The sequence below is a fragment of the Bos javanicus genome, chromosome 7 (genome assembly GCF_032452875.1).
Source record: "Bos javanicus breed banteng chromosome 7, ARS-OSU_banteng_1.0, whole genome shotgun sequence".
Taxonomy (NCBI): domain Eukaryota; kingdom Metazoa; phylum Chordata; class Mammalia; order Artiodactyla; family Bovidae; genus Bos; species Bos javanicus.
The window spans coordinates 4,063,976-4,086,450 of record NC_083874.1 but is presented as its reverse complement, the minus strand read 5'-3'; the positions used below and the strand labels follow the sequence as shown (position 1 = coordinate 4,086,450).

General features: G+C 53.5%; 3 protein-coding genes across 9 annotated transcripts; 1 reads left to right on the top strand and 2 right to left on the bottom strand.

Moving 5' to 3' along the window:
- Positions 1-802: 802 nt before the first annotated feature.
- On the bottom strand, positions 803-13,784 carry BORCS8 (BLOC-1 related complex subunit 8). Of its 3 annotated transcripts, none has more exons than XM_061421459.1 (6): positions 13,715-13,784; positions 11,029-11,141; positions 10,489-10,553; positions 6,638-6,748; positions 4,946-5,020; positions 803-1,038 (listed from the first exon to the last, which is right to left on the bottom strand). In XM_061421459.1, exons 1-5 carry the CDS (start codon positions 13,749-13,751, stop codon positions 4,987-4,989), a joined length of 360 nt encoding a protein of 119 aa, XP_061277443.1. In that variant the 5' UTR covers positions 13,752-13,784; the 3' UTR covers positions 803-1,038; positions 4,946-4,986. The 3 variants fall into 3 exon arrangements, with proteins under 3 accessions (XP_061277443.1, XP_061277444.1, XP_061277442.1); XM_061421460.1 differs by having other exon boundaries at positions 803-940; XM_061421458.1 differs by lacking the exon at positions 803-1,038 and adding an exon at positions 1,214-1,686.
- Positions 10,071-21,486, bottom strand: NR2C2AP (nuclear receptor 2C2 associated protein). 2 transcript variants are annotated; one of them, XM_061421457.1, is made up of 11 exons: positions 21,279-21,486; positions 21,048-21,193; positions 20,765-20,855; positions 20,292-20,397; positions 20,152-20,219; positions 14,322-19,901; positions 13,715-13,790; positions 12,815-13,023; positions 11,029-11,141; positions 10,489-10,611; positions 10,071-10,291 (listed from the first exon to the last, which is right to left on the bottom strand). In XM_061421457.1, exons 2-6 carry the CDS (start codon positions 21,083-21,085, stop codon positions 19,785-19,787), a joined length of 420 nt encoding a protein of 139 aa, XP_061277441.1. In that variant the 5' UTR covers positions 21,086-21,193; positions 21,279-21,486; the 3' UTR covers positions 10,071-10,291; positions 10,489-10,611; positions 11,029-11,141; positions 12,815-13,023; positions 13,715-13,790; positions 14,322-19,784. The 2 variants fall into 2 exon arrangements, with proteins under 2 accessions (XP_061277441.1, XP_061277440.1); XM_061421456.1 differs by having other exon boundaries at positions 21,048-21,486.
- On the top strand, positions 15,201-19,735 carry RFXANK (regulatory factor X associated ankyrin containing protein). 4 transcript variants are annotated; one of them, XM_061421453.1, is made up of 9 exons: positions 15,201-15,387; positions 16,865-16,945; positions 17,076-17,141; positions 17,419-17,519; positions 17,698-17,823; positions 18,187-18,253; positions 18,440-18,531; positions 18,617-18,697; positions 19,516-19,735. In XM_061421453.1, the coding sequence occupies exons 1-9, from the start codon at positions 15,201-15,203 to the stop codon at positions 19,525-19,527; spliced, it is 813 nt and encodes a 270-aa protein (XP_061277437.1). In that variant the 3' UTR covers positions 19,528-19,735. The 4 variants fall into 4 exon arrangements, with proteins under 4 accessions (XP_061277437.1, XP_061277436.1, XP_061277439.1 ...); XM_061421452.1 differs by having other exon boundaries at positions 16,862-16,945; XM_061421455.1 differs by lacking the exon at positions 18,440-18,531.
- Positions 21,487-22,475: the final 989 nt, after the last annotated feature.

The following is a 22,475-nucleotide window of genomic DNA, read 5'->3' as shown; positions in this document are numbered from 1 at the left end:
GTCACTGGCTGAGGTCGTGTTCAGAGACTGTGGGTGATAGGGAGCCTCGGAAGGTCTAGGGCACCCCATGACTGCTCCCCGCTAGCTCACTCTGCCTGAACCATCCAAGGTTGGCCCTCGGATTCATGAAATTTCATCACTAAGCTGACCGTCTAGGGGGTCTGAGCTCTGAGGCCAGGGTCAGTCTGTCTGGCTCACCAGGGCATCCCCTGGGGTAGACAGGTCCTAGCTCTGACAGATCAGTGTTTGCTGGATAAACGGCTTCACGGTGGAAGGAGATGGACAAGAGGTGCTTTCAGAGTGGATGAAGAGAGTGTCTCGGGGGGCCAACTACACACCAGTCAGGGCCTACAGTAGTGAACCTGAGGCTCCTCCCTCTAAACTGAGTTAGGGCAGAGGGAAAACAGAACAGTGGCACCCAGACCCCCAGGACACCCTAGCAGAGAAGACGGAGGGCTGACCATTTCCTGATGGCGGAAGGCAGTTATTTCCCAATCCCTCCTCCCAGGCCCGCAGGCCCCTCTACAGCCCTGGCACCCGACCGGGACCCTCTCTGCTCCCCACCCTTCTGAACCACTTCACAGGGCCAAGTTGGGGGATGCTCCCAGAGCAGTGAGCCTGGGGCCCATCCTGGCTGTACCCTCAACAACTCCATTCTGATCGTCCTGATAGATTTTGCTGGGCACTGTGTTGGCACACAGCTCACCCTGGAGCCATACAAACCAGGGGCCCTGATCTCCCAGGCTTGGAATCCTCGGGGATCAGTGTGGGATCTCCTCAAGTCAGCAGAAACAGACTCAGATCAATTTTGGCAAATGCAGTGATTCTAGGGACTCATGAAACTGAAGAATTAAGATTTTTCTGTGTCAGGTACAGCTAGATCCAAGGTCCCAGGTTGGATGTTCTTAGGTTCCACATTCCATCTGCTGAGCTTACCAACCTGAGAAAGAAGATGGTACTTTTCGTACTTTTCCAGCAAAATCTTCAGGGAAGACCTCTCGTTGGATCACGTGCCCATCTCGAACCAAGCACTGTGACCTGGGAGATGGGGCGCTCTGATTAGCCAGGCCAGGGTCCCACACCTACCCCTGGGGTCAGGGTGTCTTCTCTATATGGCCTTGGGGTGGGCATTTCTGTTTGACGTAGAACACAGTCCAGGCAGGCAATTACACAAATGTCTGCCTTAGTCTGTAGAAAAGGCTCCAGTCCATGCTTTCTTGTCTAGATGGAGAAAGGTAGGACCAGAGAGGGTGAGAGCCAGGCCCCATGTCACACAGCAAGGCAGGGGCAGGGCTGGGACCACATTAGACCAGGGTCTGCTCTCCCCTAGCTGTGTGACCTGCACAAATGACGCCACCTCTCAGAGCCTCTCTTCTCCCATCTGTATTTGGGGTGACATCTCCCTTACAGGACTGTCTGAGGATGAAAGATGACCACTGTGAAGTACCCGGCACAGAGCTGGACACACAGCAGGTGTGTGGTCATGGCAGCAGTTATTGGTCCGAGGGGCCAAGGCCATGTCCAGGGCCAGTGAGGGGTGGGTAAGAATCCAAGGGCAGCAAAGCCTCGTCTCAGAACGTTCATGGCTGGCCCAGAGGCAAGAGGGATGCGCCGGCCACACTTGCTTGGTCTTCGGTCCCCACCAAGTCCCGCAAGGTTGTGTCAAAGAGTCCAGCTTTGGTCAGGCTAGGGGGGTAGAGATGAGAGTCAAGGTGAGCTCTGAGATGCCCCCAGGGCTTCAGGGGAGCCCCAAGGAGGTGGCATCTGAAGCAGGATCCTGGGTGGGGCCAAGAGAAGAGGTGAAGTACTGGGAGTTAGAGAGTCTGGGTGTGAATCCTGGCATTTCCGGTCATGATGTTGACCCTGCCTTGCCTCTCCGAGCCTGATTCCTCTTCTGCAAAATGGGGATGTGTGTAGGGCCCTGGGCCTGGAGAAGCAGGGAAGACCTGTGAAAGGTCACCAATAACCCTGTGGGGGAGCCATCTGGGGAACACTGGGAGTAGAGGCTCTGAGAGGGGGTGTGGGGCGGCAATTCTGGGGAGAAGAGCAGGGTCTGTAGCGACAAAGGTGGGATCAGGAGGCGCCAAAGAGCACTTTGTTCTGAGGGGCTACAGCAGTCAAGGGACAGCAGATGATTCGGGGCACTCGTGGCTGGCCTGGAGCCTCCAGGCAGGTGCAGGAGAAACACGCTGGGTGTGGAGGGGGTAGAAGGGGCAGCAGGGCAGTTTCCTGAGGCACGAGGGTGGGTGGGACCAGGGCACAGGATGCAGGAGATGGGGGCGTGTGGGTCCAGGGATGGTGGGCAACACTGGGTGGTGAAATGGGGTGGGTGGCTGACCCCTGCCGGGAGCCGGTGAGGCATTCCACTCGTGACAAAGGTCATGAGGAAGGAGGCTCGGCATACGCAAAGGCGGGATCGAGCCTCAGGAGTCCGCCCGGATATTCTCGAGCATTTTCCCCCAAAAAACCAGAGTCTGCCTACTTTATTGCTTTGTGCTCTCACCTCTGACTTTACTGGGGGCTGTCCCCTACCACCATCTCGCTCTCTCTCTGTCAAAGAGTTAACTTACAGCTCCAATTAATAAAGTTCCTGGGCAATTAGGAGTGTTTAAATCCAAACCCCTCAGATGGCTCTCTAACTCGCCTGACAAGTTTCCCCGGACTCCTGCAGCTATGCATATGATTGTTTACAGTCTCCTAGCCTCCAGAGGCACGGGAAGCTTAAGATATTCAAATAGCTTACAGCCTCTCAGAGAGTTAAAAACTGTCAAAATAAACTAGTAAAGGATTTCATTGATGAGTCAATGCTTGTTGCCAAGTTTTCACATCCCCTGAATTGTATCCTTGAATGTGTATTAATTAATAGTTGGTATATAGAAAAAATAAGTAGTGGCCTTGGTGTTAGTAACTTTAGACCCTTAAGGTAATACATTCTTTTCTTTGTTGTAAGCCCATTACACATCCGCCCTGTAGGAATGCAATTTTATCTTTGGAAGATGGCGCCAAACCTTAAAATAATTACTCTTAGAGAAAATAAGTCTTTGTTGATAAGTCCTTGTCAAGAGTCATAAAATGTTAGTAGGCCTTCTGGCCAGAAGATGATGTAAATTACCTAAACCATTTGTATACGATAAATTTGCAGGAAAGAAACCCTGGTTTTTGATAAGAATCAAAGACTGCTGACTTTGCATCCCCTATTAGCCTCTATGTGTAACGTAGGGTATAAAAACCCCTGTTGAAAATAAAGCTACGGGCCTTGCTCACCAACGCTTGGTCTCCCCATGTCATTCTTCCCTTTAACTTCCAGCTGTATCTCCATCTGGACCGCGGAACCCACCACGCTTACTAATTATGCCTGGGCTTCTAAGACCCACTCGAGAAGGTGTCTAGGGTGGGGCACCTTCCGCTATTCGAGAGGGCGCCTGCGGCCTACGTAAGTGGTGCAAACTTCTTGTCTTGAAGTTTTATTGGTCTCCCGCGTAAACCAAGCTACTCAGCCTCTTTTCTCCACTGAATTTTCCTACTGAGCTATCCTCATTCTATTATTCTTTATATCTCTAATTAGCATATAAATAGTCGCCTAGGCCGTCTCTCCTTCGAACACCCTGGATCAGCTGGGGCTGGTCCCCAGCAGACCCCCTTGGCAGCCCTTCTTGCTCCAGGCCCTCCCAGGGGTCCCCTGAGCAACCCTACAATCCGTAGTGTTCCTCACTACCCCAATAGCCAGAGCCAAGCCCAGCACGTGACAGGAGCCCCAGAAGAACTCTGCCTGCACACCCACGAACGCTGCCACCTCCTGGCACTCAGGGCTGCTGCTCGAGGAGGCACAGGGGTCCCTGTCCCCATCTAGGCCTCCCCTGACCCTCTGAGAAGACCCGCAGCGCAAGCGCACACCATGGCAAATGAGCAGGAGGCTGAGAGCTAAACAAGCCACGGGCACGGTCAGCCCCTCGGCACCTCCAGTCTGCCTGTGTCTACCCTGCATGAGCACAGAACAAGACGCCAGGCCAGTCTTGGTGCCATGCTCTCCTCAGATGGCAACCACACCTCCCGGTACTAGCCCTCCTGCAGTCCTCTCCCACTGGTCCCGGTCCTGGCCACGTGACTGACCTTGACCAATGGGACGCCTGTAACTGTACAGCAAGGGAAGGCTGAAGGAGTGTGTGCACCCCGGGCACTCAAGCACCAGGAGGAGCCTGGGCTGGCCCGCTAGAGTCCACATGGACTAGACACTCCCCCCAACACCAGGCAGCACTGGTCAAGGGCCAGATGCGAGGTTACCTCAGAATACCGGACCCCATCAAGAACCATGGATGGCCCCCACGTGGCCGAGTCCAGGCCAAATTGCAGAACCGTAAGCAGGCAGATGATTGGTGTCATAAGCTGCTAAGGTTGGGGACAGTTTGTCATGTAGCAGTAGCTGACTGCTGCAACAGGCATCTCTGTATGTAGTAATGTCCTCTCTGTCGCTAATGAACCACTGTGACGGAAGGGAAAAGCAGAGACCAGAGTGGGGAGGGACTTGCTCAGGGTCACACGGCAGGTCACCAGTAGAAAGAGGATTCCAGAGCCGGGTGGATAATTGCCATGCTGGGCTCTGCCTGAGACAGTGAGTGTGGGTAAAGCAAGCAGGTGGCACACGGAGGGTAGCGAAAATGGGGCTCTGCTCTTCTTGAAGGGCAGGGGCCCTTGGGATCCAGACAGGGTCTGTGGCCTGGATGAGAGGCAGGAAGATGACAGAGAGCACCACAGAGATGGGCTGACAGCCTTGTGCAGCAGAGGGCACCAGGTGCCCCTACTCTCTAGCTTCCCATAAACGAAACCACTGAACAAGCCCAGGGAGAAAACCCCAGTGGTTAGTCAAGCAGGTCCCTCCTCAGATGCTGAGGGGATGGGTTAGTTCAGAACACGGAGCAGAGAGGCTCCAGGTCCACTTGGCACTGACCTGGTCAGAGGGGCCGAAGCACCTCCAAGTCTCTTCCGGGATCAGGCTGAGGAGGGTGGGAGTGGTTCCTCAGGGCTGGAACAAAACATGTGCAGCATCTATGAGGCTGAGGTCCAAGGCCCTGAGGCGTGCTCGGCTAGACTGGACTGCACACTGGGGTCACACTCCAGTCTCCCAGGACTCCTGGCCTGAGCCTTCAGGGTATCCTTTGTAAAAAACAGGACCAGCTACCCACTTCAGAGGTTGTGGCTGGGTCTCATGTAGGTCTGGGAGCTTCAGATCCCTGGGGCTTGCGAAGAGAGGCAAGAGGGGATGAGCAGCTACTACGCGGCTGCTGCTACTGGCGTCTTTCAGAGGCACAAGCAGGGCTTCTGGAAGCAGCTGGGCAACTGAGCTGAAAGTAGGAGCTATCGGTTTTGTGGCCTTGCTGTGGGAGGGAAGGGGTAGTGTGCAAAGCTTGCTGCAGTGAACTCCAGTCCCAGTGGCGGTCATGTACCTGAGGCAGAGAAGCCAGTTGGTGATTCGGTGAACCCCCAAGAACCCTGCTCATGCTACCCTCAGAGGGCAGGTCACTGCATACCCCTTCTTACACATATGCAAGGCTTTTTCGGTTTTGACGGTCCTTGTGTCTGTTATCACACACAGCAACATAAAGGTGTTTTCTTCCTTTCTAAGGCCTTGTGGGGGACAGGCATGCCAGAACCCCACACTGCAGGAGTCAGACTCATCTCAAGGCTGAGTGACGGCTTACAGCACGTGCTGCTGCCACCGCCGCTGGGTCGCTAAGCTGTGTCTGACTCTTCTTGACCCTACAGACTGTAGCCCACCAGGCGCCTCTGTCCATGGAGTACTCCAGTACTCCAGTCAGGGATACTGGAGTGGTCGCCACTGCCTACTCCAGAGGATTTTCCCGACCCAGGGATCAAATCCGTGTCTCCTGCTTGGTAGATGGATTCTTTACAACCGAGCCACCTGGGAAGTGGTACAGCAGGTACATAGGTGTTCAAATGCATGTTTATTAAACTATAATGAAAACAAAGCCAAAAAGAGCTACTTCTCCCCCTTATGTAAGGACTGTAAGCACTTTTCATTCTTGCACCATCTGGTCATCGGCTCAAAGCCTCTTTCAGCTCTGGGCACGCTCCCTGCTGCCCTCGAGGTCCCTGCCCACCTGCCTAGCCCCGTCTCCCCGCTTGCACCCACTCCAGTTACAACTGCCTCGGTCCTCCAACACATCCAGCTCACCAGGCCTAGGGCCTCTGCCCCCCCCGCCACACCGAACACCCACCCATGGTCACCTTTGTCTGCGCTTTGTTCAAGCCTCTGTTGGCATCTCTGCCACCTCCTCAGAGGGGCCCCCTTCTCCTCCTTCACACGTATCTGGAATGCTCTTGTCTGTTCCATGTCTACCTGGTTGCCGTGTGCCTCTCCCTGAGGCCGCGAGCAAACGTGTCTCGGTCACTGCCACGCCCCCAGCACCCAGCCCAAGCACACAGCAGCGCACAGGAGCTGGGTGTGGACTAACTCAACTCCCACTACAGACAGCAAAGGACAAGAGGAAGTCACCAGCCACTGTGAGACCAAGAAAGGGAGTTGTCTAAGGAGCGAGAAGGTGCAGTTCCTGGCTGAGCAGCGAAGGTCCTTGCAGCAAGGAGGCTGAGGGCAGCAGGGGCGGGCGGTCCCAGCAGCTACCTGTGGCCCTGGGCCGTGGCGTTCATGTGGTCCCGGATGCTGATGGCCTGTTTGAGGAGACCCTCCACGCTGCGGAAGTAGACGCTGCTGTCGACAAGGTTCTTCACGGCACTGCAATGGGATGGGGGACCCAGTCAGCGGCACCAGACCAGACCAGTGGACACCTGCAACCGGACCTCAGTGGATACCCGCACTGGCCCAGTGGTTTGTCCAGCTGCTGGGGGATCCCATGGGCCTTCCTGAGGGCTTACTGTGCATAAAGTTTAGATTTCCCTGTGGACCAGAACACTGGATGGCAAGACACAACTTTTGTTTGATGGCTGCTAGACCATTTAATGCTTTGAAGAAGCTGTAAGCGTTCAAAGATGACCTCAAAAATAACATGCTTTGGGCTTCCCTGGTGGTACAGTGGATAATATTCTGCCTGCCAACGCAGGGGACACGGATTTGATCTCTGGTCTGAGAAGATTCCACATGCCTTGGAGCAACTAAGCCTGTGCACCGCAGCTGCTTGAAGAGGCACTCTAGGGCCCGTGTGCTAGAACTGCTGAAGCCCATGCACCCTAGAGCCTGCGCTCTGTGGCGAGAAGCCACCACAAGGAGAAGCCTGAGCAGCACCACTAGAGAGCAGCCCCCACTCTTCGCAACTAGAGGAAGCCCGCATGCATAGCAAAGACCACGTATAACTCAAAATAACATCAGTTCAGTGCAGTTGCTCAGTCGTGTCCGACTTTTGTGACCCCGGGGACTGCAGCACGCCAGGCCTCCCTGTCCATCACCAACTCCCAGAGCTTGCTCAAACTCATGTTCATCGAGTTGGTGATGCCATCCAACCATCTCATCCTCTGTTGTCCCCTTCTCCTCCTGCCTTCAATCTTTCCCAGCATCAAGGTCAGGTCTCTTCCAATGAGTCAGCTCTTCACATCAGGTGGCCAAAATATTGGAGCCTCAGCTTCACCATCAGTCCTTCCAATGAATATTCAGGACTGAATTCCTTTAGAAATCCAAGGGACTCTCAAGAGTCTTCTCCAACACCACAGTTCACAAGCATAAATTCTTCAGCACTCAGCTTTCATTTTTTTAAATAGCATGCTTTCCTTTTAGGTAACCTATTCCTCCCTCTGAAGGAAGCTTGTCAGCTGGACTGTGAAAAGCGCTAAAAGTGAGTTTAGACTCAGCACCATTAGAGAGGCACTTCTGCAAAGCTGTGCTAAGCTCTGACGTTGCTGCCACATTGATGAATGTCTAATAAAAATGTTGTTTCCAACAGCACTACAGGAAATATTCAGCAAACCTCTTGGGCATCGCTAAGGCCAGAAAGCTGTGTGTGCAATGACACCTGCAGTAAAAATAAAAGGTCGTTTCCAAGTCCTTCTATTAAAGACAAAGAAGTCACTCCCATTTATTATCAGTCAAGGACCTGCCTGGAAATGGACATGAGATCAAAGGTGGGGAGCGCTGGCTGAAACCCAGACTGTCCATTTGCTCATCTGACACCACCAAATGCAGTCAGCTTTCCTAGTATCTGTCAACTTCGATAAAAAGCTGTCTAACACAAGTTCACAACTGGCCCAACCAACAGACCATAGAGTATCTTCCAGATTCACACCAACCATTAACACTGCGTGAGGCATTTTCAACAACTAAAAGGGCCCTTTCATGTCCATAGGAAACAGTCTATCAGCATTAGAGAGATTTACATCTCACGAAAGAGAAGTGCTCAGAGTTCAGAGCAGATTGGCCCCCTGCCTACCACAAGGCGGTCCCATGGAACATTCTGGAACATGATGGACACATTCTTTATCCACTGAGCTGGCTGTTAAGCACTCGAAGTGTGGCTTGTGAGACTGAGGAGCTGAATCTTTCATTTTATTTCATTTTAATTCATTAAAATGTAAGTGTGAACAGCCAACCAGGGTCCAAGCTCCTGCAATGGACAGGGCAGCTAGTGGAACTGGGAGAAAATAGACTTTGATCTGTTCTTCCTTAAACCTGGGCCTTTAAAAAAAAATTGTTTTTATTTGGCTGTGCTAGGTCTTAGCTGTGGCACACGGGATCCTTAGTTGCAACATCCAAATTCTTAGTTGCAGCACATGAGCGCTAGCTCCCGGATCAGGGCTCAAACCCAGGCCTGCTGCATTGGGAGCTTGAATTCTTAGCCACTGGACCACCCGGGAAGTCCCCAACCTGGGCCAAAAGGTTCTTGGCGGACCAGGAACTATTTAGTAGTTGCAAGAAAAACTCTCTTATCTTTTCTACTCTTCCTGGAGCTGAGAAGAGTGTGACCACAATCCCCAGGAAGATGCCATCAGTCTAGATCACCCTCCAGCCCCAGCAGAGGGGTCAAGGCTGGTGATGGAAGAACTCCCAGCAACAGGACTTCCTGTCAAGGAACTTCGACTACACAACAGAAACAGGCAGGCAAATCCCACAGTGCCACGGACAAGGACTGCTGGGGAGTGTCTGCTGCTGCTGCTGCTAAGTCGCTTCAGTCGTGTCCGACTCTGTGCGACCACATAGATGGCAGCTCACCAGGCTCCCCGGTCCCTGGGATTCTCCAGGCAAGAACACTGGAGTGGGTTGCCATTTCCTTCTCCAATGCATGAAAGTGAAAAGTGAAAGTGAAGTCGCTCAGTCATGTCCGACTCTTAGCGACCCCATGGACTGCAGCCTACCAGGCTCCTCCACCCATGAGATTTTCCAGGCAAGAGTACTGGAGTGGGGTGCCAGTTTAGCCTCCACCAAAACAACCTACAGCCCGTACTAGGAGCAAAAAGCACTCCTAAGTCACCAACTCCTAAAGCAAACGGAACAAGCCCAGACATGAAATACAGTCACGGGGAGCCAAAGAAGCACAGGAGGCAGGTCGGCAAAGCTGCAATAAAACGGAGAAGCACCAACTGCTGCTTTTTATTATCGGGTGCATCTTTCACTTGGGGTTAAAAATTCTGGGTATTTAGAGAAAGGTAAGCAAACAAGAAAACACAATAAATGGTATATCCCTGGTCACAGAAACTGTATTCACAGTAGCTAAAACATGGAAGCAACCCAAGTGTCCAAGAGATGAATGGATAAACAAAATGTGATCTGGCTATAGGCTGGAATAGTATTCAGCCCTAAAAAAGGAAGGAAATTTGGACACAGGCTACAATGTGGATGAACCTTGAAGATACTAAGTGAAAGAGGACAGTCAACAAAAAGACAAAAAAAAAAAAATGTACAATCCCATTAATGTGAGGTCCCTTCAACAGTCAGATTTTTAGACAGAAAGTAGAATGGCAGGAGCCAGGAATGGGGGTGGTGAATGGGGAGTTCATGTTTAACAGGGACAGAGTTTCAGTTTTGCAAGATGAAAAGAACTCGGGAGGTGAGTGGCGGGGATAGCTGCACAGGATTGTGAATATATTTGAAACCACTGAATTGTCCACTTAAAAATGGTTAAAATGATAAATTTTACTTATGTGCCTCTTACAACAATATAAAAAATTAGAAAGAAATAAAAATTTAAAATAAACAGTAATGTTTTTGGGCACTACCCCCGGCTGCCATCCACCCCACCAGCCAGTCTGTGGTCCTGACTGTGGGTGGGAAACACTGGCCTCTTGAGGCACCTCCTGGAATCCTTAGGACCCCTCCTGTGACAGACGGTGGGGGCTGCTGAGGACGAGGAAGAAGCGTGAGGATCAAATAGTGAGAAGCACGGGTCTGGGCTGGAACTCTGCCCTGTGGCCAGCTGAGTCGAGCTCCACCTGCCCCTACCCAGGTGGGCTTGGCAGGCCAGGGCTCAGCAGGCAGCTGACGGAAGCCCCCGAACACCCGGGCCACCGTGGTGCAAGGCAGGCAGTGCTCACCTGCAGGCATACTCCACGGTGTAAATGGCTCCCTGGCTCTGCTCCTCCCACCGCTGCATGTCAGCCTGTGGAGGGTGGGGAGCCGTGAGCATGGCTGGCTGTTACCTCCTTCCTCCCAGTTCTCTGGAATGGAGCACCCGAACGCCAATCACCACGGCTGTAGAGACCCGCCCCCTCCAGCCCCAATCTTTCCTCCAGCAACTCCCACCCCTCCTCAGTCTGGGCTTTCTGTGAACACATGGCAGCTATGCCTCAGGACCTTTGCACAGGCTGTTCTCTCTGCCTGGGCACATCCTTCCCTTGGGTCCTCCTGTGGCTGCCTCCTTCTCACCACATGGGTCACAGCAGACGCAGCACCTTCTTCTTCCAAATCCACCCCACGTGTATCCGTCCAGCCCCAAGCTGGGTCAGTGACCATGCACCTCCCTGCTCATGTCCCGGCCTTAACTCCTACACCAACAGCCCCTGTTCCACCTAGCAGGTCCCAGCTCACAAGGTGCAGACCCTGGGAGAGGTCAGTCGCTAGGGCAGGACACTCACCTTATGCTGGGCCAACTCAGGCAGAGAGCGGCGCACGTGCTCCTGCAGCCGGTACAAGGCCACAGACGGCTCATTGGCCAGGACGTAGACGCTCTCAGTGAATTTGTCAGTAACTGGGTCCAGGATGGACAGTTGGCAAAGTGGGGCCGGTGGGGAGAGGGGGAAAGGGTTGACGGGGAATCAAGGAGACAAAGCATTAGATTCCTGATTGCTCAACCTGTGAGTCCACCCAGAGTAGACGAGTGCCCAGCATCCCTCCCAGCTGGGTCACCTGTGGCCCTGGTGATGGGTTGCAGATGATCACAGCAGGGCCAAACAACTCCATCTCGGAGTCACAGAAGGGCCTCAATCTTGATGACATTAATGTATCCAGTGAATTCATGATCCTTCCCTTCCTAAACCTACTTGCTTGTTGCTACCCGCTCAGATCCACTCACATTTCATTTACCTGTGACAAAATCAGAGATTCTTCTTCAGATGCCCACTGGCAACTGGACCCAAAAGTGCCTGCAAGTTTACATGGGTGGATGGCTCTAGGCCAAGACTGACCACCGAGGGGGAGGAAAGCCCACGACCCATGCTGAGTGTCCGAACAACTCAGAGGTGTGACTCGTCCCCATAAGCTCCCCTGTGGGAATGGACCGTGGCTCCCCTCTGCAGGATTCCACCTGAGGTCGCTGCTTGCTCAGCCTCCTCTGCAACCCTGTCCTGTTTCCCCCTCTCCTGTGTGGGGCTCTCTTAGTAAGTTAATTAGAGACAACTCCTCATCCCAGGGTGTGCCTCAAAAACAGCAGCCAGATGGTGGTCCCTGCCCTTCCTACCCCATCAATGAGCAGCTTCTGCTTGTTCGGTCACAAAACAAAGCCCAAAACTCACCCACTTCTACCACCGCACTGCCCTTACTGGTCCAGGCATAGCTGTCTCTCACCTAGATCCCAAACTTTGCTGCTCCCTGGTCTCCCTGCTCCGCTTCCTGCCAACAATCCAATCCCCACAAAACAGACGAGATGAGCTCCTACTAAACATATCAGATAGGTCTCTCCCTTGGTTGAAACACTCCCATGACTTCCATCAGCCAGAGAATTAAATCTGCCTTGCTTCACATGGCCCAGAAGGCTCTGCATGTTCTGCTTGCTCTTACTACGCCCCCACCACCGCCTGCCTGGCCCTCTGCCCCAGGCACAATGGCCTCACGGCTGTTCCATGGACATTCAGCACTCTCCACAAGCACTTTCTGAGATGATGGGAGGGTTCTATAAACTATACTGCCCAATATGGTAGTCACTAGTCATATTCGACTACTGAGCACTTGAAATGTGACTCAGAAACTGAATTTTAAATTTTACCTAATTTTAATTAAAATATGAATAAGTACTGTGACTAGCATTGCAGCACAGCTCTGAACACTGTGTCACCTCAAGCCCTTTGTACTTGATCCCGCCAATGACACTGCCTCCACCCCCACCTCTCATTTCCCTTCACCCCTTATGTCTCAGCTCAAATGTCACCTCCTGGCCTTCCCTAATTACCAAGCTTAATCAGATGTCCCTTCAACCTCACTCTCAACCTCAGAACTTATTCATTTCCCTTATACTTAAATTCTTATTCTTTTTTAAAAATTTTACATTGGAGTATAGTTGACTTCCAATGTTTTGTTCGTTTCAGATATAAAAATTCTTATTCTTTATTAGGTTATGTTTATCTAAGACTTGGGATTTGTGAGGGCAGGAGTATCTCTGAGCCTCAGTTCTCTCATCTGGAAAAAAGGGAGGATAACAGAACCCACCTAAGCTTTGCTGCAGAGATGGACGCCATTCCACTGCCCAGGACACTGCAGTTAGTGACGGAGAACCTGCTGGTGTCTGGGAGTCGAGGGAGGCTGTGCTTGCGACTGTCCAGTTTGGGTGTGCCCAGCTCACCACTGTGCCCTGACTCAGGCAGAGCCCAGCCTGCCACCTGCAAACTGTCTGTCCTCCTACCCGCTTAGGGCTCCTCCTTTTGAAAATGAACACAGTGGTAATAGCTTACACCTCACAGTGCTGTTATGAAGGATGTGGAATTAAATGTATTTGTGACATGTAAATAATTCACTAGCAACAATCTATGTAACAAATTAACAACGACATTGACACTTTAAAAATAGCTTGTGGCATTTTGTAACTTGTAACTATGTCATTTACAAATATGTAAATATATACAACTGGAGAAGGGCACAGCAACCCACTTCAGTATCCCTGCCTGGAGAATCCCACGGACAGAGGAGCCTGGTGGGCTGACAGTCCATGTGATCCCGAAGGGTCGGACACGACTTAGCGGCTCCAACAACAAAGATATGCAAATGCTTAAATATAAAGGAAACGTTACACACAACAATTGCCACGCCCCTGGCATTCTTCCAGGGTTTTACACATTGTTTTAACATATCAGGTTACTGAATTCTCATAATTTTATGGGGGGAGGCAAGGAGACTATTATACTCCCCATTTTACAGATGACAAAACTGAGGCACATAGTCTCTAAAGGTTTCAAAACTAGTCAGCGGTTGAGCCGGGATTTCTTGGCAATTCAATCACTGCCCCCAAACGCTCCCTCATTGCCGTGGCCCTCTGTCACCCCCTTCAGATTGCCCTTCTACGAGTCCTTGGCCCCTCCGCCCCGCCCCGCCCCGCGTGGGGCCCCGCACCACCTTTCTTCCCCTTGAGCTGCATCTCGGGTTCTTCCATAGTAGCCACGGCCCTATTCCGAGGACCGGAACCGGAAGTCTGGAGGTAGAGACAACAGCCTAAACTTTCCCTGCGAAACTGGACGCCGCGCTTATCCAGTTCCGGTACTAATTGGTCTTCCCATCTAGATTCTTATTCAACCCAGACAGAAGGGCGGTGACTGAGAGACTGGGGAAAGAGGCAATCGGGAGGTGAGTGAAGAGGGGCCGGAGACCCCTTGAAGCTCCAGGAGGGACGCCTCAGGCGGAGGAGGGGCAAGGGCTCCCTCCTTTACCGAACCGCTTTTCCGGAGGCAGACAAACTGGGGAAATACTCCATGCACTTGTACCCCACTGCTGCCACCAAATCCCTGCAGAGGCTCTTGAGCCCCCACACCTGCATAGGAGATATTGTTTACGGAAGGGGGCAGCAGTGGTGGAGTCCCTCGCGCCCCTCTACTAAAGAAAGCCCGAAGGCGGAGCCGATTGGCTGCGTCAGGAAAAACGTGGGCGGAGTTAGGGGTGAGGAGGACGAGAGCCGAGAACTCGAGAGAGAGCTCTCTGAGGCCCCGCCCATCCCTCCCGACCCTACCAGGCTTCCTCCGGGGCGGCGGGGACGGGAATGCGCAGGCGCAACTGCACAATTCTTGCCCTGGCGGAAGCCACGGCCCTCCCTCAAGCCTTAAAGGGCCCGAAACCGCTCCTACTGCTCCAGTCTTTCCGCACTTTTGCGGGGGGCGGGGGTGCGCAGGCGCAGTGGGAGAACTCGGGGTGGGGGGTAGCGGTCGCGTATCAAGTTGCTCTCGTCCCAGCAGAAGCAGGCAAGGCGCGGACAGTACAGGCTCCATCTTGCTGCCCCTTACATCAATTGGAAAAGTTTGTGAGTTGCGCCCCCAAGTTTGGGGGTACCCTGACTTGCGGCGTCGGGTGACAGAGGAGGCTAGCTGGAGGTGAGTGGACCCTGATGGATTGGCTTGGGAGGGGAGGGTGAGATGCAGCCAATCACATCTTTGTTGAGCCCTCGCTCATTCTAGGGATTTCCCCCCTCCCCCCAAAAAACAACAGCAGACATTTATTAAGATCTGCCCGGGTATCAGGCCTCCTGCTCAGATATTTACAGACATGATTTTTTTAGGCCTCATGTCCCCATTTTTTTAATGAGGAAACTGAGGCTTAGAGAAATTAAGTCAGATGCCCAAGCTTTCACAGCGTATAAAGTGGAGGGATTCAAACAGACAGCGGACCCCAGAGCCAGGGCTTTTAAACAATGCCTGTTGTGTGTTCTCTGGTGGTGGGAAGGAGTAGGTCTGAGAAGGCCAATTAAAACTGGACTCTGGTGTTAATTTTCTGGCTGAGTCTGAGTTTACCCACCCTTACTGTGTAAGGCCAGGTATGCAGTCAGTGCCTACTTAATGAGTTATTGATAATTATTGCCATCTCTCCCTGTTTGGCCCTTCCACCAGCTTTCCCCATGGAGCACACCCAACCTGCCGAGGATCTCAGCCTGACCCAGCAGCCTTTAACCCCAGAATTTGGGGACCCCGAAGACCCCAGGGACGAGGCCCCTGACGGCTCAGACACTGTGGTCCTCAGTCTCTTCCCCTGTACCCCGGAGCCTGGGAATCCTGAGTCAGATGCTGGCAGCTCCTCACCTCAAGGTAGGATACTTCCCCTGGACTCCTGCTTCTGGGATGCAAGAACGGTGGCGTATCAGGCCCAAGATGAGCCCTCTGTCTTTATGTCCCATCACCTTGAATGTGTCTTCCCTCTCCACCCTGTGAGGGATTGCTTAACTTTTTTTTTTTTAATTGTGTTAAAATGCACATAAAATTAACCATTTTAACTGGAATTGCTTACAAGTCAGTGGCAGTAAGTTACCATGGTGTGTCACTTCCACATCTTTGTAGTTCTAGAACGCTTCCATCGCCCCAAAAGGAAAACCCCAGAGGTATTAGCAGTCACTCCCCATCCCCTTCTTCCAGCCCCTGGCAACCAAAATCCGCTTTCCGTTCCTATGCACTTGCCTGTTCTGGACATTTCCTATACATGGGTTCATACAACATGCAGCCTTTTCTGTTTGGCTTCTTTCACTCAGCGTGTTTTTAAGGTTCACCTACCTTGTAATGTGTGTCAGTACTTCGTCCTTTTTATAGCTGACTGATCTGTAGTATGGAAGGACCATATTTACTGTATTCATTTACCCCTGATGGACATTTGGGTTGTTCCTCTTGGTGAATAATGCTGCTGTGAACATGTATGTACACTTTTTGTCTGAACATGTGATTTCAACTCTTTGGGGGGTACCATGCTAGGTCGGATGATAATTCTGTGTCTGACTTATTGAGGACCCAAGGATTTCTTTTGATGGGAATCTTTTGAGAGTGTCTTACTCAGTCCCCCAAGGGCCTTTGCCCCTGCTGTTCCCGCTGTGTGAAATGCTCTTCCTGCACCTCTCCCCAGGTTTCTTCAGCTGGCCAGGCTCCCAGTTGGGCCTCTTTAGAGTGGCCCTTTCTGACCACTTTCTCTGAAGGGGACTAACCCCCCGCCCTTCCTTCTTTCTGCCCCTCTTCCACCTGCTTTTCATTTCTCCTGAGCCCGTATTTCAGCTTAAGCTTTCATTCTGTTTCTATTTCTGTCTGACTCCCTGGCTTGTCCATGGGCCCTTGAGGGCAGGGACTTTGTGCAGAACCTCGCCAGGATGGAGGAGAAATATACACCCTGGGCCTCTGAGAGGGTGGAGTGAGTGGATACTGGAGACAGGCACAGCCTCTGGTAATTCCAAGCCCTCAGCTGCTGCTGCTGAGTCACTTCAGTCATGTCTGACTCTGTGCGACCCCATAGACGGCAGCCCACCAGGCTCCCCCGTCCCTGGGATTCTCCAGGCAAGAACACTGGAGTGGGTTGCCATTTCCTTCTCCAATGCATAAAAGGGAAAAGTGAAAGTGAAGTCGCTCAGTCGTGTCCAACTCGGTGACCCCATGGACTGCAGCCTACCAGGCTCCTCCGTCCATGGGATTTTCCAGGCAAGAGTACTGGAGTGGGTCGCCATTGCCTTCTCTGCCAAGCCTCCAGGGTCTGGCCTTAAAACCCAAGACATACTGAGGGGAAACCAAAGCCCTTTCTCTCTCCCAGCAGGCAACTCCCTGAAGCACTCAACGACCCTCACCAACCGGCAGCGGGGCAATGAGGTCTCGGCCCTGCCAGCAACCTTGGACTGTGAGTGGGCCCTTGGTCCCCGGGGCGAGAGAAGTGGCGGGGTGGCAGGGGCTGAGAGGCGCAACTTTGGACAGGGAGTAATGGAGCAGGGATGGGACAGGTGAGGACTCTGCCTCTCTTTGGCCCCCAGCCCTGTCCATCCACCAGCTCGCAGCCCAAGGGGAGCTGAGCCAACTGAAGGAGCATCTGAGGAAAGGTGTGTGCCCACACGTGTGTGCCAGTGTGTCCATGCCCACACGCGTACGCCAGCGTGACTTCACCTGCTGGTGTGTGCGTGTGGCTGCTGACATGACCTGAGCCTCCACATGTGTGCCTACGTCTGTACATGTGCCTGCGCATGTCCACATGTGTCATCCACACGTATGCCTCCCTGCCCCACACCTGACCCCAGCCGCCCACCCCGTCCCCAGTTCTACAGCCTTGGGGAGAGTGGGCAGGGGTACATCCCAGTGGTACCACCCCCCTCCTGCCAGGCGACAACCTCATCAACAAGCCGGACGAGCGCGGCTTCACCCCCCTCATCTGGGCCTCCGCCTTTGGAGAGATCGAGACTGTCCGCTTCTTGCTTGAGTGGGTGCGTCCCAGCCCAGCTGGGGGCTTCCTGAGGACTGGAGGGCGGGCAGCGGTTTCAGCTGAGTCTGCTGGGGCCGTGTCTGTAAGATGGAGCTAACACGGGGGCCCCAGGATTGCAGAGGCTGCCCCCAGCCCTCCCTCTGCCCTGGCTCTGTCACTGCCCCCTCTGCTCTTCCCAGGGTGCCGACCCCCACATCCTGGCCAAGGAGCGGGAGAGTGCCCTGTCACTGGCCAGCACCGGTGGCTACACGGACATCGTGGGGCTTCTGCTGGAACGAGACGTGGACATCAACATCTATGACTGGGTGAGGCGCCACCTACTGGCCCTGGGCGCCTCACAGGGTACCAAGTCTGTTCGGAGTGCTGAGACCCATCCCCAAGCCTCACAGAGCTCCCAGTTTTTTTTGTTTTGTTTTGTTTTTTTTTTTTGAGGGGTTTAGCTGACACATAAACAGCTCAGATGTAGTGAACAGAGCCGAGGCTGCCTGGAGAGCCAAGGGAAGTCAGGGTGGGCTTCCTGGAAGAAGCAGTATGTAAGCTGAGATCCAGGGAAGAAACTAGATGGGCCAAGTGACAAACAGGAGGAACCACATTAAATTGGAAGGTATGGGGGTGTCATGAGAACCTGGGAAAGACGGTGTCGGTGGTCCTCTACCCGTTCCTGACAGAATGGAGGGACGCCACTGCTGTACGCCGTGCGTGGGAACCATGTGAAGTGCGTGGAGGCCTTGCTGGGTAAGTGGAATAGAGGCTGGCCCTGCAGGAATCCTGGCGGCCAGGGAGGGGTCTGAGCTCTGCCTGAACTGCTCTTGGGATGGGTAAGAGCTTTCTCCTGGAGGACTGCGGTGGGGATAGGAGGTGGCAGGAACAGCACAGGGGTCTGGCCAACTGGCTTGAGCACCCACACTCTGCATACCTCAGAGACCCTGGAGGTGGAGATCCCAGTGGCCACATGCATCAAGTCAGGCTCTAGTCCAGGGCCACACAGCTACCAGCAGACCCGTGGCTGCGTGGTGGGTAGTCCCTGCACCTCCGCACCCCACCCAGGCTCCTAGTCTCCAGCCCAGCTTCCTCTGCAGCACCTGTTCTGCTTTGCAGCCCGAGGAGCTGATCTCACCACTGAGGCAGACTCCGGCTACACCCCGATGGACCTCGCCGTGGCCTTGGGATATCGGAAAGGTTGGCCTGAGACCCTTGGAGGCAGTGTCCGGGTGCTGTAGGTGGGGTAACCCACAGCAGGGTGCCCGGGACACCCCTTTTGGATGTCAGATGCGAGCAGCGAGTGTTCATGTTAGCAAACATCAGGTGCTGGTGTATACTTGGCCTGGGCACGTACTAGTCCCAGCTCTCGGGGCTCCCGTGTACTGGGGCAGGAGGCCGATGTGTATCGGTGACAGGGGCCATAATGGAGGGACGTGCAGGCACTGAGTGGTCTAAAGGAGGCCCCGATGGGGCGAGGATACCACGAGGGCCACAGTGCGCATGGCCGTGGAGACCAGCCCCCTCCATGGCAGGAAGTGGATGTGAATGGGGGCTGGAGACAGACCCCAGTTTGAGTCCCTACTTCAGAAAATGGGGAGATCCTAACAGAACTAATCCCTGGGGTCATGGGGGGTGGTGCACGGGAAATATCCCATTCCATCCTTTCTTGATGAAGTTTTAGTCCATTTGAAACAAATAATTTCTCACAGTCCTTCTCAACTCTAAAAGTTCCAGTTTGTCAATTTTGCTGGGTAAGGAATATTTTTATAACTGAAAAACCTCCCAAAATGCATTTTTACAAACTTCGGGGAAATTGAGGTTGCTAGGGAGGGGCCCTCTGTCTTCCCAGCTGTTCTCTGGCATGGATCTGACCTCCCTGAGGAGGAAATGGGTCCTCCATCCAGGCCCCAGGGCTGAGGGCCCTGCTCATACCCCGAGGGGAAGGTACAGGTCAGCCTGTGCCTCTGCAGCCGCCGTTCAGTTCGTGGCCCACCTCCTCCCTGTTCTGTTCCCAGTGCAACAGGTGATCGAGAACCACATCCTCAAACTCTTCCAGAGCAACCTGGTGCCTGCCGACCCCGAGTAAACACTGCCCACCAGGGACTCAAGACACTCAGGGAACAAAATGGTTGACCCAGAGCTGGGGGAACCCAGAACCGGCTTCAAAGGCAGCTCCTGGACAGACGGTGGGAGGGGGCCCTTTCCAAGAGGAACCAATAAACCTTCTGTGCAGAACTTGAAGGACTCTGCTGTGCTTCCTGGAGGAGGCAGCCACCCAGCAGCCTCACTCCTTCTTCCCTAGCACACGTAGGTGATAGATGACCACTCGGCCAAAGAAATCAGTGGTGTCCTCAAATGTCACCTTCAGCCGGTCCACCTCAGCAGGTGGCACTGGGAAGGTGTAAGCTGAACAGTCAAGGGAAACAGATTTATCTTTTCCCACCTGCCAGCCCCAGCTCAGATACATCCACTGCGCTGGGTCACCCGCACACTGTTGGTCCCTGAGAAGCTCTCACACAGAACAGACTGTCGTGAGCCCATTTTACAGGTGAACCAGTGGAGACCTAGAGGCCACTTGCCCAAGGTCACAGGCCGGGGCCCACAGCTTTCAGAGGCACAGATCATCCCACCCAGCGGCTGAAACAGGATATCTGAAGCGAGTTGTTGTCCTCAGGGTAAAAATCCACAATCTTGCTAAGAGCCTCACTCCCCAGAGAACCTGTAGCAGAGAAAGAGGCAGTGAGACCAGCGAGCCCTCTCTAATCCCCTACTTTCCAGGGTTTTCCAGTACCTTCCAGGCGGCCCTGGCGACTGGAGAAGCCCCCCTGGAACTGGATCTGCAGCTGGGAGACACAGATGCACTGGGGGAACTCCAGTGTTACCCACTGGGAGGGACCCTGGAAGCAGACAGAAAAGGAAAGGCCCATGAGCACTTCAGACGCAGCCCTGCCATGTCTCTCTCATTCACACAGTCCATGAGGGGTGGGGAGCATAGTGTGAGCACAGGTTCCCTTCCTGGCTAATCTGCCCAGCTGGGGAGCCCCCAAATTCTCAGGGGACACTGGACCCCTAATTCTTTCATTCATTTCTTTTGGCAGTGCAGCACAGCTTGTAGGATCGTAGTTCCAAAATCAGGGGTTGAACTCACACGCTCAGCAGGGAAATCAGTCTCTCAACCACTGGAACAATAGGGAATCTCTTAGACTCCCCGCCCTGATTCTGATTCACACTAGGGGTGGAGACTCCAGGGAGAGAGTGCCTCACCTGGTCCGAGTTCCAACACGTCTCCTCGTCCTGGTCGAACAGATGCTTCTTGCCAAACTGCCTGGTGTTCCGATTCAGCACCGAACTCACCCTAAAGGCAGAGTCGCAGCGTGGAGAGGTGCTGAGCACCGTGGCGCGGGCTCACCTAATCCCTGGCTCACCCCTTCCTCACCACCGCTTCCCTCATTTCTGTCTGCCCCTTAGGGACGGCACTCCAGGCCAAGGGCCTCGTCCGCCACTGCCTGCTCCCCGTTCACACCCCACCCCTGCCCGGGGCTCTCACCTGCTCACTGTCTCTGGACAAACCAAAGAGTGGGCCATCTCGGTTCCACGAGGCCTCGCAGGACTCAGAGCTGGGCTCAGTCCAGGTTCGAATCCAGGCGGCCAGAGCGCGACTCTGTTCACGCCTCAGAATCTACGCGTCCTCACCTGTAGCGCGGCACAAGATCCATCACTGCCCGGTCTCTCCAGGCCTAAATGTCTCCTTGACCAACCAACCCCTTGGTGGAAAAACCTGGAGTTTCGGAGACACTGCTAACGATCCCAGGCCAGGCCTTTCACAGTGGGTCCAAGGAAGGTAAATAGGTTTCCTATCGGTTTAGGGAGTGGTCGTTCCTTCTCGGAGCCTCAGTTTCTCTCAAACTGCTTTCGGAACCAAAAGCAAGATCCGGAACCGCGTGAAAGCCGCGCAAGCGCGCCTGGCCCTCGCGACCGGGGCGTGGTTTAATTTGCCCCGCCCCTCAGTGCCTGCCTCTTAAAGGGCCCTGATCCAGTGATTGCGGGCTTGATTGCGGGCTTCCCTGCTGGCTCAGTGGAAAGGAATCCTGCTTGCAATGCAGGAGACATGGGTGACCTGAGTTCGATTCCTGGGTTGGGAAGAAAGAAATGGCAACCAATTCCAGTATTCTTGCCTGGGAAATCCCAGGGGCAGAAGAGCCTGGAGGGGTACATTTCAGGGGGTCACTAAAGAGTCAGACACGACTTCCCTGGTGGCTCAGACGGTGAAGAATCCACCTGCAATGAGGGAGACCTGGGTTCGATCCCTGGGTTGGGAAGATGCACTGGAAAAGGGCATGGCAACCCACTGCAGTATTCTTGCCTCGAGAATCTCTATGGACAGAGTCGGACATGACTGAGCACAGCACAATGACTAAACAACAATAAAAAACTGAAGCTGGAGATGCTTACTAGAGGAGGAGCCTTCCTTCCCTAGGACTTCCCCAAGGCCAGCCCTACAAGGAGACAGGCAGTGACATTTCCTACTTCGGTGGAAAACAAGGGGGCCATGGATTTCTACAAGCAAGTCTCTCAGATCTGGAGGGAAAATGCAGGTATCTAAAGAAAATGTGTGCCTACTGTGTGTGGGCGGCTGTCCTTTGGCACCTGCGGGTATAGAGCACTAGTTTTAAAGTGCAAGAGACTTCTTATAATGATATCTTCCCACCAGTAGAACGAAGTCTGCCGAGTTCATTCCCTAACTGCAGAAGAATTCTTTACTGTCTGAGCCACCAGGGAAGTCATGTCTGACTCTTTTGCGACCCTCTCCAGGCTCTTCTGTCCACGGGATTACCCAGGCAAAAATACTGGAGTTGGTTGCCATTTCTTTCTCCAGGGGATCTTCCCAACCCAGGAATCGAACTCACATCTTCCACGTCTCCTGCATGGCAAGCAGGATTCTTCAGCACTGAGCCACCAGGGAAGCCCACAGCTT

What these genes read in the sequence shown, in the direction of transcription:
- BORCS8 (XM_061421459.1), bottom strand. Translation starts at nt 13,751, where the DNA reads ATGGAAGAACCCGAGATGCAGCTCAAGGGGAAGAAAG. An exon ending in CTGAGTTGGCCCAGCATAAG is followed by an intron (nt 10,554 to 11,028) that starts GTGAGTGTCCTG and finishes CACCCTCCACAG; the next exon opens with GCTGACATGCAGCGGTGGGA. An exon ending in ACCGTGGAGTATGCCTGCAG is followed by an intron (nt 6,749 to 10,488) that starts GTGAGCACTGCC and finishes ATCCCATTGCAG; the next exon opens with TGCCGTGAAGAACCTTGTCG.
- RFXANK (XM_061421452.1), top strand. Translation starts at nt 15,201, where the DNA reads ATGGAGCACACCCAACCTGCCGAGGATCTCAGCCTGACCCAGCAGCCT. An exon ending in ACATCAACATCTATGACTGG is followed by an intron (nt 17,824 to 18,186) that starts GTGAGGCGCCAC and finishes CGTTCCTGACAG; the next exon opens with AATGGAGGGACGCCACTGCT. An exon ending in AGCAGACCCGTGGCTGCGTG is followed by an intron (nt 18,532 to 18,616) that starts GTGGGTAGTCCC and finishes TCTGCTTTGCAG; the next exon opens with CCCGAGGAGCTGATCTCACC.
- NR2C2AP (XM_061421456.1), bottom strand. Translation starts at nt 21,085, where the DNA reads ATGGCCCACTCTTTGGTTTGTCCAGAGACAGTGAGCAG. An exon ending in TGTCCAGAGACAGTGAGCAG is followed by an intron (nt 20,856 to 21,047) that starts GTGAGAGCCCCG and finishes CTCTGCCTTTAG; the next exon opens with GGTGAGTTCGGTGCTGAATC. An exon ending in TCGCCAGGGCCGCCTGGAAG is followed by an intron (nt 20,220 to 20,291) that starts GTACTGGAAAAC and finishes TCTCTGCTACAG; the next exon opens with GTTCTCTGGGGAGTGAGGCT.